The 15,717-nt window shown below is 41.2% G+C and overlaps 1 protein-coding gene across 1 annotated transcript in view; it reads left to right on the forward strand.

The window, feature by feature from the left end:
• Positions 1–15,717, forward strand: part of LOC137502904 (uncharacterized) — a 78,190-nt gene that overhangs the window by 37,789 nt on the left and 24,684 nt on the right. The window contains exon 2 of the mRNA XM_068230095.1: positions 14,507–14,587. Within this exon, the coding sequence (XP_068086196.1) occupies positions 14,507–14,587 (81 nt within the window). The remainder of the gene's footprint in view (positions 1–14,506; positions 14,588–15,717) is intronic.

Consider the following 15,717-nt stretch of genomic DNA (forward strand, 5'->3'; position numbering starts at 1 on the left):
GGGTCAACAGCAAGGATAGAATAGTGCAATTGGGGGATTTCAATGCAAGAGTTGGAAATAGAACTGAAGGATACCAAAGGGTGATTGGTAAATGTGGCAAAGGTATGGAAGCTAAGGGTACCAGATCCGTAATAGACTACATCTCAACCGACTTCGAATTCAGGAAATCTGTTAGGAATGTACGAGTTTTCCGGGGATTTTTCGATGGTGCAGACCACTACCTGATCTGTAGTGAACTAAGTATCTCTAGGCCTAGGCTGGAGAAAGTGAAATCTGTCTGCAAACGAATAAGGGTAGAAAATCTCCAGGACGAGGAAATTAGACAGAAGTAAATGGATATGATTAGTGAGAAGTTTCAAACAATAGGCAGTAAGCAAGTTCAGGATATAGAAAGTGAATGGGTGGCATACAGGGATGCTGTAGTAGAAACAGCAAGGGAATTTCTAGCAACAACTGTGTGTAAAGATGCGAAAAGACTAACATCTTGGTGGAATGAAGAAGTGAGAGCAGCTTGTAAACATAAAAGGAAGGCTTATCAGAAATGGCTCCAATCAAGGACCGAGGCAGACAGGAATTTGTACGTAGATGAAAGAAACAGAGAGAAACAAATAGTTTTTGAATCAAAAAAGAAGTCATGGGAAGATTTGGTAATAACCTGGATATGCTAGGTCAAGCAGCAGGCAAACCTTTTTGGACAGTATTACAGATTCTAAGGAAGGGAGGGAAAAAGGAAATGAAGAGTGTTTTGAGTAATTCAGGTGAACTCATATAGATCCTAGCGAATCACTGGAGAGGTGGAGGGAATATTTTGAACATCTTCTCAATGTAAAAGGAAATCATCCTGGTGGTGTTGCGAACAGCCGAGCTTATGGAGAGGTGGAAAATAATGTTGGTGAAATTATGCTCGAGGAAGTGCATAGGATGGTAAATAAACTCCATTGCCATAAAGCGGCAGGAATAGATGGAATTAGACCTGAAATGGTGAAGTATAGTGGGAAGGCAGGGATGAAATGGCTTCATAGAGTAGTAAAATTAGCATGGAGTGTTGGTAAGGTACCTTCAGATTGGACAAAAGCAGTAATTGCACCTATCTATAAGCAATGGAACAGGAAGGAATGCAACAACTATCGAGGTATCTCATTGATTAGTATACCAGGCAAAGTATTCACTGGCATCTTGGAAGGGAGGGTGCGATCAGTCGTTGAGAGGAAGTTGGATGGAAACCAGTGTGGTTTCAGACCACAGAGAGGCTGTCAGTATCATTTTCAGTATGCGCCAGGTAATTGAAAAATCCTACGAGAGGAATAGGCAGTTGTGCTTATGTTTCGTAGATCTAGTGAAAGCATATGACAGGGTACCGAGGGAAAAGATGTTTGCTCTACTGGGGGATTATGGAATTAAAGGTAGATTATTAAAATCATTCGAAGGCATTTATGTTGACAAATGGGCTTCAGTGAGAATTGATGGTAGAATGAGTTCTTGGTTCAGGGTACTTACAGGGGTTAGACAAGGCTGTAATCTTTCACCTTTGTTGTTTTATAGTTTACATGGATCATCTGCTGAAGGGTATAAAATGGCAGGGAGGGATTCAGTTAGGTGGAAATATAGTAAGCTGTCTGGCCTATGCTGACGACTTGGTCTTAATGGCAGATTGTGCCGAAAGCCTGCAGTCTAATATCTTGGAACTTGAAAATAGGTGCAATGAGTATGGTATGGCAATTACCTTCTCGAAGAATAAATTGATGTCAGTAGGTAAGAAATTCAACCGAATTGAATGTCAGATTGGTGATACAAAGCTAGAACAGGCCGATAATTTCAAGTATTTAGGTTGTGTGTTCTCCCAGGATGGTAATATAGTAAGTGAGATTGAATCAAGGTGTCGTAAAGCTAATGCAGTGAGCTCGCAGTTGCGATCAACAGTATTCTGTCAGAATGAAGTCAGCTCCCAGACGAAACTATCTTTACATCGGCCTGTTTTCAGACCAACTTTGCTTTACGGGAGCGAAAGCTGGGTGGACGCAGGATGTCTTATTCATAAGTTAGAAGTAACAGACATGAAAGTAGCAAGAATGATTGCTGGTACAAACAGGTGGGAACAATGGCAGGGTGGTACTCGGAATGAAGACATAAAGGCTAATTTAGGAATGAACTCGATGGATGGTGCTGTAAGAATAAACCGGCTTCGGTGGTGGGGTCATGTGAGGCGAATGGAGGAGGATGTGTTACATGTTATAAACCTCATTTTAGGTCCGTATTGAAATTTTTTTAACAGTTCAACAACAATAAAGGTGTTTTAATTTATTCCACCTATTCAATACTTATATTTTCACTTATAGTTGTTACATAATTAAATTCTTAGTTACATGGGACATGTTTCGCCCTCAATTAAGGGCATCTTCAGCCTAAATACAATAATCAAATATACAAAAATACAACTAAATTAAAAGTGGAGGTTAAATACAATCATCAAAAATACAACTAAAATAAAAAGTGGAAGTTAAAAGTTTAGTCTGTTATTAAACTATTTACGTTTAGTAAATTCACCGAGGCTTGCAGACTAAACGCTGAAGGGCATAACAGTCTATAATGATAATGTATGTATATTTGTTTATGTCGCACTGACACAGATAGGTCTTACAGAGACGAGACTAGAATATCACAGGGGCAATCTGAATACTTATCTGCGTATAATTTAAATCTCGTCTGCGTCTAAGCTCGTGTTCAGTCTAGGAAGCGCCATCTTATCCACCTCATGGCTCCTTGAATGATGTAAACATCAGGTCAGAAAACTTAGCAAATGATTCATAAAACAGATGAAGAACGTAAAGCAAAGCTAGCATGGTATAAACAAAAGCTTCAAAACCGAGTTTCTAGTAACCTTGTCCGCAAGCTAGTTTCAGAAGTTTCGACAGATATCACCGAATGTATGAGTCCCGTGAAGACTAGCTCACTTGTCTCCCGTGCGCAACACTCAGCCAGCCAAACACGAGTTAACTCATCTCCCATCCACATTGTGTTAATCTGAAGCCACTGTTCAGGCCTTTCACTTCCTGTAATAGTACCAAGCCTTCAAGGTATTCCAACTCAGTAATGTTTTCTTGGCCTGGAGCACTACAATCTATGAGAACTTGCTTTTCTGCTAGGGAATTCATTGCAAGTTTTATATTGTGAGCAGCATCAAGGAAATTTAATGCATTTTGCTCAAACTCTGCTGGATGAGGAAAAGAACACTGGGAGTTCAGTCCAACACACTTCATTCCTAATGCCATTAGTCCCAATTCCATCACAGCTGCTGACTATATGATTTTTTTATGGGCCCTCCGCTCACCGATATTTTTGACCTCCTATTCAATGATGCCACCATTAAGTCTAATGCTTCCTTGGCCAATTCATACTCACCAGTCTATACATATCCATGACCTAAGTCAACATAGAAACAAAACTCTTTATTGCCCCACACCAAGTCCTTCTTAACAGCCGTTTCATTAAACATCTAAGATCCGAGGATTGATTGTGAAATAGCCCTAATTTTCTCTTTCTTTTCAAAACTCTCCTCTGTAAAACCTGGACTGCCATCAGTAGATGTTGCCCGGTGACAAAGATTTTGAATATGTGATGATGTAAAAATTTTCTGAGGTATCAATAGGGATGCTGGGGATATCGATGCACTGTTGTGTTGGCCTGATACCTGACAAAGTCTTGGATCATATCTTAGAAAAAGCTACCCAGAACATTGAGACGTGAATCATTATGTTTCCTGTGAAGACCGTTGATGATTTCTTGCTGATGGAAGACTTTCCTCTTGTTCCTCTTTGTTTGCTTTGCCATGATTTTAACCGTTTTATTTTCCTGGTAGCATGCACCAATTGCTGCTTTAATTTCTTAGGGATGGGACAAAAGCTGTAGTTTTGATCGTAGGTTTGGTGATTTAAAAGATAAAATTAAAACAATTTAAACAATGTCAACCAGATCACTACAATTTTAAATTGCATGATAAATAGGAGCAACAAATGGGTAAGACAAAATAATTTAAAACTATTTAATAGTCTTCACTTTATATACTTTAATTTTAAAAGGTTGTCTCTGGTGGGTTTTCTTGGTTATGTTTTATTGTCAGTGAGCACTCTTATATTCTTTGTTTGCAAATGTGAGGGAAAATAAAATGCTTAGAACCATGTTTGGCAGTAATAGCCACTGGTCATTTAATACATGTACTTATCATCAAAGTGTGCACAGCATAAATGACTGTATTGGGTGGGATCACATTCGTCTATTTTCATTGTCACTGTACCGGGCGGTACACCTCCACACCGTTTATTTAAAAGTTGCGCCAGTTGAAACTCCTCTTCGGGAGGAAGTCTGAACTTTATCTACGGTCTTAATTTCCAAATTTCTCAGAAGATGTCACTACCTGGAAATTTTTGAGTTTGTGAACTGTGTCATTTTCGACGTACTTTTGTTTTGCTTGTATTAAGAAGTGTGAACTTTCTCTTCTAGAGGACACTACTGAAGATCAACAATAGTGCACCCTAGTGCGGAGTCAAAGAACTATTTTGTTGGAGAAATTTTTATTTCAAATGTTTGTTCTTTGCTAAATTTCTTTCAGTTATTGTTTAAGTTGGCTGTATACCGCTCCTTCTTCCCCTTGTTTTGAATGTATCCAATCACGAATTTCTTCTATTAATTTCTGACCAATCGGGTGTATCTTTCCCCAACTTGAATCTGTTGCGGGGTCCTACCCAATAAAGTCTTTGTGGGAGGGTGTTTTCTTTCCCCTAACGCCTAGAACTTTCTGCGAGAGTATTTAAACTGCTGATTTTAGGGTCTCCGGGCCACTTCTGTTCCATCTTTCAGTGTATTAAGTACATAGCAGGAGGCGGGAAGCGCCTCTTTCTTCTCCAGCCGTTCAACACCAGGTAATGGCCAATTAATAACTTCTTTTCTTGCTAGGTCGGCAGTTTAACTCTCGCGGCGGGTTCTAGGCCTTCCACCATGTAACTTTCCTTTAAAATGTAAAAACAACTGGTATCTATTCTATCTTTCAAACTAAGTATCGGGATAGAGAGTGCTTAACCCTCTCGAGCTCCCACTCACATCGTCTCGAGGTGAACTTATTTTTCTCAACTAATTCTTCCGTAATGTAATGTAAATTGTTATTTTCTTAAGTCACCTCTGTAGTATGGGATTAGCCCTTGTATCAACGGCCTAGTGCCAAGTAGGTCTTAAGCAAAGTGTATTCGGAGTGTAAGTTCGCCTCCTCTCAAATTGTATTTTAGAGGTCATGTATTAACCTTCTTGTCATTTAACAGACCTCAGTAGGTTGGGTATTTTACCCCTGTGTATATGTCCCTTGAGGACTGCTTAAAGGTTGAATTCGGAGTGGCCTATGATAGGCTTTTATTTTAAGGGCAAGTAGCCCCTTTGAAAATCGTGGTTTCTGCCTCGAGGAGGCTTTTCTATGTAATTGGAAGCAAATGTTTCTGGCATAATTGGGGGTTTTCGGCCCCTTTGTTGAATGGTGTATATTGGAAAGTTGGGCTCATTGCTCAAGACTTATGTATCTGACTTTTGAAGCCCCCAATGGGGTATCTATGTAAATGCATTTTCAATTGTTTTTCGGCTACTGAGTACCTGTTTTATTGGTTGTTACTTAATTTTGAAAAGAAAATATAACCTGGTTAAATTTTACTTAGTTTCTCTTCCGTAGCTTGAGACCCGTTCACGCCCGCACCTTCTTTCTCCTCTACCTACCACTAAAACACGGTAACAAGTGGTAGCAGAGCGTGGTTGAATGGGTCTCAATTTAGCCCCTTTTGACGGCTTGACATTGTTTTGATCCGAACTCTAACCATTTTCTCAGTTGCTGGAATTTTTTGATTTTTTTTCCAAATTGTTCTGTCATCATGCCCGGCCCTCGCGATGTTCTCCTCCTTAACTATTTGCGCAAAGAGGAGTTGATCTACGAATTAACTATTAGAAACGTGCAATCTGGAGGCACGGTTGCTATCGACACTAACAAGCTTAGAGACTCCCTTGATTTGCCCATTTCCATCCCCAATTTGGGAGAGAAAGAAATTGATGACTCTCTTTCCACGATCGTCGAGAACATTACTGGGCTAGCATCGGTCGTTAGTTTCTTTGATGAAAATGATCCGTCTCCTAATCAAATTAAGCGTGTGCAAGGCAGACTATATCACTTTTCAAATAGAGTTAATGATCTGTTGTCTCTAAAGGTGAATGACGTTCAGAGGAAGGAAGCTAATACGCTCCTTGAAACTATTTCTGAATTGTCTAGTAAGGTCACTCAATTGTTAACTGGCGAAGTTCCTCCCAAAACTGATCAACCCGCCACGGTGAACGTAGGTAGTGATGAAGAGCCTCCTAAGGGAGAAGGCAATAGGAAAACCATCGCTGCTCAAACTATCTCTGCCCCATTGGACAATGAGTCTGAACGCCGTGCATCGTTGAGTAACATCCGTTCTGAATTAACTTCCTTGCCTTTGAAACCCTTACCTACTATGTCACCCGGGTTTAGCAGCTTGCCTCATCCATTGGCAATGTTGCTAAGAGGTATCTCTAAGTTTTCTGTCAACACCACCAGTGAAGTTATTTCATTTTTAAGGTTTTTAGTTGAATTTCAGGATCATGCCCTCGTTTTTTCTCTTTCGCCATGTCAAATTTTGCAAATTATCTATCCTTATGCAATTGGTATTCTTTCTGATAAAATAGTAAGAGCCATAGCCGAACAGTCATCTATCGAAGATTTCCATGCACATCTGCTTGCAACTTTTATTCCTGCCCGCGCGAGGTCATCTCTGATTCAGAAATACTATTATCGGGTACAGCGCTTGGATGAAAACTTGGCTGATTTCATACAGGACATTAAGTTTTATACTAGGGTGTTTGCCCTTCATTTTCCTGAAGATCAGATTGTACAGGCTATTGTAGAGGGAATTTCACCTCCCTATAGGTCATATTTGTGTTTCGCGGCATGCCCGCAAACCTTCTCGGAACTTGAAGCATTGGCCGTCTCAGCGGAAGGGGTCAGATACGCCGATTCATTGCGTGTCGCGAAAGAACCCCCGCCTTCTTTTAGTAATACTCGGCCTCCACCTCGCCGATCAGTCACCCCTCGTAAATGTTATGCTTGCGGGTCGCCTGACCATCTGCGAAATAAGTGTCCTCTGATCAAGTCTAGTAGGGCAAATAATGGAGCTGGTTCATCACAAGGCTGTTTTAAATGTGGGGCTTTCTCACATATCGCTAAGAATTGTCCCAATTCGAATAGCACCCCCTCCTGCTCAACTTCTGGTGTAACTTCCAACAATAATCAAAAGTGACTAGTGGCTTCGGCTGAGTCAACTAATCCATCTTCCCGAGGCTCAGCCCCTGGTAAGCAGATCGAAAATTCTGGGAACGTTCAATCTGCTAATCTGTCCTTTGAATGCCCCAAAGAGTGTCTTAGGATTGCGGCGGATACCCCCGCACCTGTTCCTTTCCTTAAGATTGAGGTAAATAACGAACCTATAACAGCTCTATTAGATTCAGGCAGTGTTTGTTCCATTATTTCGGCTGAATGGTACTCGAAATTGAAATTCGTTTGTAAACTACCTGTCTATGCCTCTTCTCCTGTTAAATATGTTTCTGCTAATACATCTCCATTAGAAATCCTTGGATCCTTATATGTCAAAATTCGTATTTTTAAATTTACATGGAAAATCAAACTGTTTGTGGCTAAGCACTTGTCTTGCCCCATCATACTGGGAGCAGACTTCATTTCTCACACTGGTCTTGTGCTCGATCTTCAGAGTAAGTCGTGCACATTCAAATTTGCGTCCAATTGTAAAATTCCCTTGTTAAAGTGTAATTCTGCATCATGTTCTTCTATTTCGCCTACCCAGGATGAGATGTTGTTAGACCTTAGACATCTACCTGAGGAGCAGGCTGATAGTATTCGTAAATTATGTCAGTCATTTCCAGAGGTGTTCACTGATACTCTTGGTGTTACTGATCTTATTGAATACAAAATTGAGGTCACGGATTCGATTCCTGTCCGTTTTCCACCGTATAGGCTATCTCCACCTAAAATGAAGGCTCTGAAAGAAATTATCGATCAGATGTTGAAGGATGGTATTATTAGGCCCTCTAAGTCGGCGTATTCATCGCCTATTTTTCTAGTCCCGAAACCCCAAGGAGGCTTCAGGCCTGTAATTGATTACAGGGCTCTCAATCGGAAGGTGGTGTTGCAATCTGTGCCCCTTCCCGACCTTCATTCTTGTTTTTCGTGGTTTCGTAAGGCCAAGTTCTTTACTATCTTGGACTTGAATCAGGCCTATAATCAAATTCCCCTTGCTGAAGAGTCTAAACATCTCACAGCGTTTGCCACGGACTGGAATTTATACGAATACAACCGCGTGCCTTTCGGGCTCCCCACGGGGGCAGCTGTACTCACTAGGCTACTAGATAGGGTCTTCTCCGACATCAAATTTGAATACTTATATCACTACTTGGATGATGTCGTCGTGTTTTCGGAGACCTTCGAAGACCATCTAGATCATCTGCGAGAAGTTCTGAATCGCCTTCGTAAGGCTGGGTTAACTGTCAAGTTGTCCAAGGTCGCTTTTGCTAAGCCCTCTATGTCATTCCTAGGGCATATTGTGTCACCCGATGGTGTAGCAGTCGATCATTCTAGAACACAGGCCATCCGTGATTTTAAACCTCCCAAGGACATTAAAGGTATCGCCAGGTTCATTGGTATGGTGCATTTCTTCAGGAAGTTCATTCCTAACTTTGCTAATAGAGCGGCGCCATTGAACCTTCTTCGTAGGAAAGGCATCAAATTCGAGTGGGGACCGTCTCAACAAGCCGCTTTCGAAGATCTGAAATTAGCTCTCTGTAATGCCCCTGTACTGCTATGCCTGATTTCTCGAAGAAATTCATCGTCCAAACCGACGCGTCGTCGTCAGCAGTAGCTGCAGTCCTTCTTCAAGAGACTGAACTAGGGAGGCGACCCATCGCCTATGCGTCTAGGACATTGTCGGCTCAAGAAGCCAAATATTCCATCTATGAGCTCGAATGTTTAGCAGTCTTATTCGCCTTAGAGAAGTTCCGTCTCTATCTGGAACATGTCAAATTCGACCTGGAGACAGATAATCAAGCCTTAAGCTGGGTCTTAGGTAGGCCGCGTCGTACTGGTCGTATAGCCCGTTGGGCCATCCGTATTTCTGCCTTCCAATTCAATGTCAGGCATATCCGAGGTACCGAAAATGTTGTCGCTGATGGACTCAGCCGTATGTTTTCAGACGACGTTGAGAACCATGAACAGGTCGACAGTTCATCACCTCCCGAGTCCATGCTATCTGAGGTTAATGCCATCTTAACAGATGCTCCCATGCTCTTTAGGGATATCGAGAAATACCAACGTGAAGATCCGACGCTGGCTCCGATAATGGAAACCCTTTCTTCTGGGGAACATGTTGTCCCTTATGTTCTGAGGAATGGTGTTCTATGTTGCCCTTCGAGGCATGATAAGATGATGAAAGTTGTCGTTCCAGAGGTTCTTGTACCAATGATCTTCAAGTATTATCATGAGACCCCATTAGGAGGGCATCTTGGAATCTTTAAAACCCGTGAAAAGATTCGTGAAAGGTTCATCTGGAAAGGTATGGACGGTGAAATTCGTGAATTTGTAAAAGCTTGTAAATCTTGTTTGCTCAGTAAACCCACCATGTCCACTAAGGTAGGTCTTTTGTCTTCTCATCAAGCGTCGCGTCCCATGGAGCGCCTGTATATTGATTATGTAGGACCCTTCCCCCAGTCAAAGGGGAATGCCAACAAGTTCATCTTTGTATGCGTAGATGGTTTTACAAGATTTTCTTGGTTATTTCCGACTAAGCTGGCTACCGCTCAGTCAACCATTACTTGCCTAAATTCTATTTTTGCTTCGTTTGGTCCGTGCCAATACATTGTCTCTGATAATGCTAAGGCGTTCACATCAAATCTTTTTCGTAAATTCTGTTTTGACTTGTCCATCTCTCATGTAACTACTTCTGCTTATTACCCTCAACCATCCCTGGCTGAACGGGTTAACCGTAATCTCAGGTCCGCACTTATTGCCTATCATCATGAAGATCCTTCCAGGTGGGATACGTCCCTGCATTGGATAGCTTTTGCTTTGAATTCGGCGGTTCATGAATCTCACAAGTTCACTCCAGCTTCTTTAATGTTCAAGTTTGTTCCCAACTCGCCGCTCTCTAACCTCTGGTCTCTGAGTGACATTCTGCCCGAGACAATAGATCCGGACAACATTAAAGATCTTTGGAAGAAGGCTAAAGCCAATCTTAAAGTGTTTCATGAAAAGGTTAGGGAAAGATATGATCGTGGACGGAGACCCACCCCTTTGAAGGTAGGTGACCAAGTAATGGTCAAGAATTTTGTTCCCGCGGGCAAGCTTGCCCCCAGATTCCATGGGCCATGTATCATTTTAGATTTCCTTACGCCGGTTACATTGTTAGTAAGCAATCCAGCCACCGAGAGGATATTTAGGGTTCACCTGTCCCAGGTGAAACCGGTGTAATTTCTGTGTTAACTTGCTTCATATTATTTTGAAAGGATATGAAGGTTATTTTTTTTTTTGAGTTTCACTTTTAGGCATTCTGCCCCTTCTGTAATATTTTGGTTTTAGATGTAAGCCTTTTGTAAAACCCGCCCCGATCCGTTAAACTGCCATCCTGTCCTTGCCACGGCCATTACCACGCTCCCGTCTCCTGCTCTACCTTACACAGTGGCTTAAATTATGACATGGATATTTGCACGCCGCTGGCCCCTCATTCTCTCCACAAGCCTGTACCCTCAAAGAAGACGATGGTCCAACACAATTCTGCCGCCTAGCTTTAATGTTTCAGTGCCCCCGCAGCCGCGCAGCGCCGTGCAGCAACTGGGGAGGGGGATGGGCCCCCTCCTCTCCAGCGAGGACGACATGTGCACGGCAAGCCGGAGCTCTCCTCCCGGCCAAGGCTGATGTGCGGCGCACGACCTGCTACTGGCCCGCAGCCGGTATATGTTCACCGCGGGCGCGGCGTGTTTCAACACCTCTGCTCCCCTCATAGTGCGGGCGAGCGGTATCTCAGGGTACTTGAGGGGTCCGAGCGGCCTCCGTTGGACGCAAGCTGCAACGGCCGGTCTGGCCATCCAACTCAATCTACATCAACTACATGGACAGTCACTATAAGCAATAACTACACTTGGGAATTCAACAGCAATATCTGATGGACATTGCAAATTTTTCCTTCACTTTTAAGTATTAAAAGTTTATCTTCAGAAATTCAACTTCTACAAACATAAAGACTTTACTTCACCTGCAACAACAAAATTTTGGAACCGAATTAAGAAATTTCTCTAATACTTCTGCAAGTTATCTTAATATCAACATCAAAACTTGGAACTTATTTTCAAACAAAAGTTTATGTTCTTCTGTGTTACCCCTTGGAGGAACTTTTGGGGGGGGGAGGTCTGTACCGGGCGGTACACCTCCACACCGTTTATTTAAAAGTTGCGCCAGTTGAAACTCCTCTTCGGGAGGAAGTCTGAACTTTATCTACGGTCTTAATTTCCAAATTTCTCAGAAGATGTCACTACCTGGAAATTTTTGAGTTTGTGAACTGTGTCATTTTCGACGTACTTTTGTTTTGCTTGTATTAAGAAGTGTGAACTTTCTCTTCTAGAGGACACTACTGAAGATCAACAATAGTGCACCCTAGTGCGGAGTCAAAGAACTATTTTGTTGGAGAAATTTTTATTTCAAATGTTTGTTCTTTGCTAAATTTCTTTCAGTTATTGTTTAAGTTGGCTGTATACTGCTCCTTCTTCCCCTTGTTTTGAATGTATCCAATCACGAATTTCTTCTATTAATTTCTGACCAATCGGGTGTATCTTTCCCCAACTTGAATCTGTTGCGGGGTCCTACCCAATAAAGTCTTTGTGGGAGGGTGTTTTCTTTCCCCTAACGCCTAGAACTTTCTGCGAGAGTATTTAAACTGCTGATTTTAGGGTCTCCGGGCCACTTCTGTTCCATCTTTCAGTGTATTAAGTACATAGCAGGAGGCGGGAAGCGCCTCTTTCTTCTCCAGCCGTTCAACACCAGGTAATGGCCAATTAATAACTTCTTTTCTTGCTAGGTCGGCAGTTTAACTCTCGCGGCGGGTTCTAGGCCTTCCACCATGTAACTTTCCTTTAAAATGTAAAAACAACTGGTATCTATTCTATCTTTCAAACTAAGTATCGGGATAGAGAGTGCTTAACCCTCTCGAGCTCCCACTCACATCGTCTCGAGGTGAACTTATTTTTCTCAACTAATTCTTCCGTAATGTAATGTAAATTGTTATTTTCTTAAGTCACCTCTGTAGTATGGGATTAGCCCTTGTATCAACGGCCTAGTGCCAAGTAAGTCTTAAGCAAAGTGTATTCGGAGTGTAAGTTCGCCTCCTCTCAAATTGTATTTTAGAGGTCATGTATTAACCTTCTTGTCATTTAACAGACCTCAGTAGGTTGGGTATTTTACCCCTGTGTATATGTCCCTTGAGGACTGCTTAAAGGTTGAATTCGGAGTGGCCTATGATAGGCTTTTATTTTAAGGGCAAGTAGCCCCTTTGAAAATCGTGGTTTCTGCCTCGAGGAGGCTTTTCTATGTAATTGGAAGCAAATGTTTCTGGCATAATTGGGGGTTTTCGGCCCCTTTGTTGAATGGTGTATATTGGAAAGTTGGGCTCATTGCTCAAGACTTATGTATCTGACTTTTGAAGCCCCCAATGGGGTATCTATGTAAATGCATTTTCAATTGTTTTTCGGCTACTGAGTACCTGTTTTATTGGTTGTTACTTAATTTTGAAAAGAAAATATAACCTGGTTAAATTTTACTTAGTTTCTCTTCCGTAGCTTGAGACCCGTTCACGCCCGCACCTTCTTTCTCCTCTACCTACCACTAAAACACGGTAACAGTCACAACCCATTGTTGAGTTAATTTCTTGGTCTTTAAAAAGGAAATCAGAAACATGATCAAATGAATAATAACTGTGTCTCACAGTACTTCCTCTGTTTAAACATTAAAATGGGTTTAATATCGAAAAGGAAACAAACAAAATGTATCCTTGAATTATTACACTGATTAGTGCAGCCATATGCTGAACATAGGGCTGGCACCCTTGAGACAACAATCTGACCTTTTCCTTCTCAATACATATGAAGTCCAGTCACAATGCACAATATATCTGTATTGAGCAAGTGGCCCTGCAGTTAGGGTCGTATATTTGTGATCTTGTATTCAGAAAATAGTGGGTTACATCCACTCTTGGGAGCCCTGAAGATGGTTTTCTGTGGTTTCCTCTTTTCACGCCAGGCAAATGCTGGGGCTGTACCTTAATTAACGCCACGGTCACTTCCTTTCCACTCCTAGGCCTTTCCTATCGCATCGTTGCCAAAAGACCTATCTGTGTCAGTGCAATGTAAAGCAAATTGCAATATCCCTGTCAGCTGACGATATGTACTCATTCCTTCACAAGGTGCACTGATGTCACTCATACAGGCCCTGTATGATATTGTAGATAACCTAGAGCTTATGTCCTTGATGACTTCCTTTCCAAATTTCATATGAGGTGGCCCGCCCTAATCCACCTCTGGTGAGATACTGTGTGCTCAATGCCTGTTGTCTTCTGGATAGGCCCAGAATAAATTTGTCACTTGTATTTTGGGCCTCAGTCACATCCTTTACATTTATGATATGAAAGTGACTGAGATATGAGCAGTATGTGTAACACCATTCCTAATACAGACAGATCCTATAGGAAAGGGTGTGATATTCATGTTCATATAGGTTGTCTGTGTGTACAGTTCAGTGAACATGAGAGGCTGGTATGTAACAGCACTGTCTGGCTGGAAGATGGTAGCAATGGAAAACTACCTTCCTCTTCATTTCCTTAGTTTCCCTCCTCAGTCACAACTAGCTATTTATGGCAGCTGATGGTAGAGCTGTTGAGGATCCTCCGCACCTCCAGACTGAGCATTTCGTATACAGTAGGAAATATTGAGGATACATATTTCCTGTTGAGTTGTATTTGTCGGTACAGGATGTGAATGATAACAGTGATAAATTGTAAAGTTCTAAATATTCCAGAATTGGTTTGTTTTTAATGTGAAGATTATTTGTATGTATATCTGTATATTTTTCTGAACATTTGGTGTTATTTTAGAAGGTTTCATATTATATAATTGTTCTACTCTTCAAAAATATATCTGAGCATTCAAACAGGACCTTCTTCCACTCCTGGCAGATTCTCTTAGTTGTCATGCTTTTATGGATACTCAACATAGAAATTTTCTGCCAAATGACAATGAAGGTTTGAAACTGAAACTCTCTCCTTTACTAGGAAATGATGAATTGTTAATTCCACTCATATTACTACATTTCACAATGTGTCAGACAAATTGGCCTAATATATTAACTTTTCCACAGGACAATTACAAAATTATATCAGAAGAGATGCATTTGAAAGAAGAACCGAAATTGGAGTTGGCAGAGCCAAGAGAAAAACAGGTGAACACATTTGAAGTAACCTAATATTTTGTTGACATTTTTGTGATTATGGAAATTGTAACAAACTGCTGAATAGAATTCACTGAGCAACTCCTCATTTTAAGGCAGACATTTTGAAGATCCTCGGAAAGATGTATAGTTAGATTTCCAATATTTCAAAATGATTTTCTTCATATAGTACAGAATTTTATGCTAGGTAATATATAGCAGCTATTATTGTTCAAAGTCCCTCCACTGCATGGCATCTGGTGGCTGGTTTGATCACTCCAACTGCTTTCTTCAAAATATTGATCCAAGATGCCCGTCTTCTTGTAAGTCCTCTTTTGCCTAAATTTTCTCCTCAGAATATTACTTGTAACAGACTGTCCTTTTTAGGAGTCCTTATAATGTGATACACATATTTCAGCTTCTTGAGTTTAATTGTCTTGCCAAGCTGAGGTCAACAGCTCATTGTGTGGGGTGCCACAGCTGCTTCCTTTCTACTGCTAGCCCTATCCTTTGGTCGGCATATGACCTATCTCTTGTTGTGACATGAAAATAACCCACAGAAATTAGACAATTTGCCATTACATATCCAATCTTGAAAGTTTGGATTCTCTTTTCTGTGGTAATAAAATATATAGGGCCATACAGTATTTAGTAGGGTGGAGAGGGCACAGCACTTAGTTTTTCTCTTTTTGAGCTTTACTCTGAGATCGTTTCAAGATAGGTGTTGCCACATGCTAATGAAGATGGATTCTGCTCTGTCTATACAGCGTTTGATATCAGCGGAATGGTCCTATGTTACTCCCTAGATAAACCATTTTTTTAAACCTGTCCGCCTTTATGCTGTACATCAGAAAGATTTCAGGTTGTGTAGGTTTCTTTTTTACATTGCTTTTGTTGTGTTGAGGACAAAGTCAGCATCTTTATGTATAGCTTATGCAAATTGTGGAGAACACTCATTTAAGTGCAGGACAGGAAGAGCGCTGTAGTGGAATGTGACAAGACTAGGATCGAGCATACATAGGAGGGTATAAGTGAGGATATTTTACAATGCATGCCTTATGAAACATACAATCTTATCATAAATTGTAGTATTCCTGTTAAGAAAATTTCACAAATTCTTCCAATAATTACACACATAAATG

This window comes from Anabrus simplex, chromosome 13 (genome assembly GCF_040414725.1).
Source record: "Anabrus simplex isolate iqAnaSimp1 chromosome 13, ASM4041472v1, whole genome shotgun sequence".
Classification (NCBI taxonomy): domain Eukaryota; kingdom Metazoa; phylum Arthropoda; class Insecta; order Orthoptera; family Tettigoniidae; genus Anabrus; species Anabrus simplex.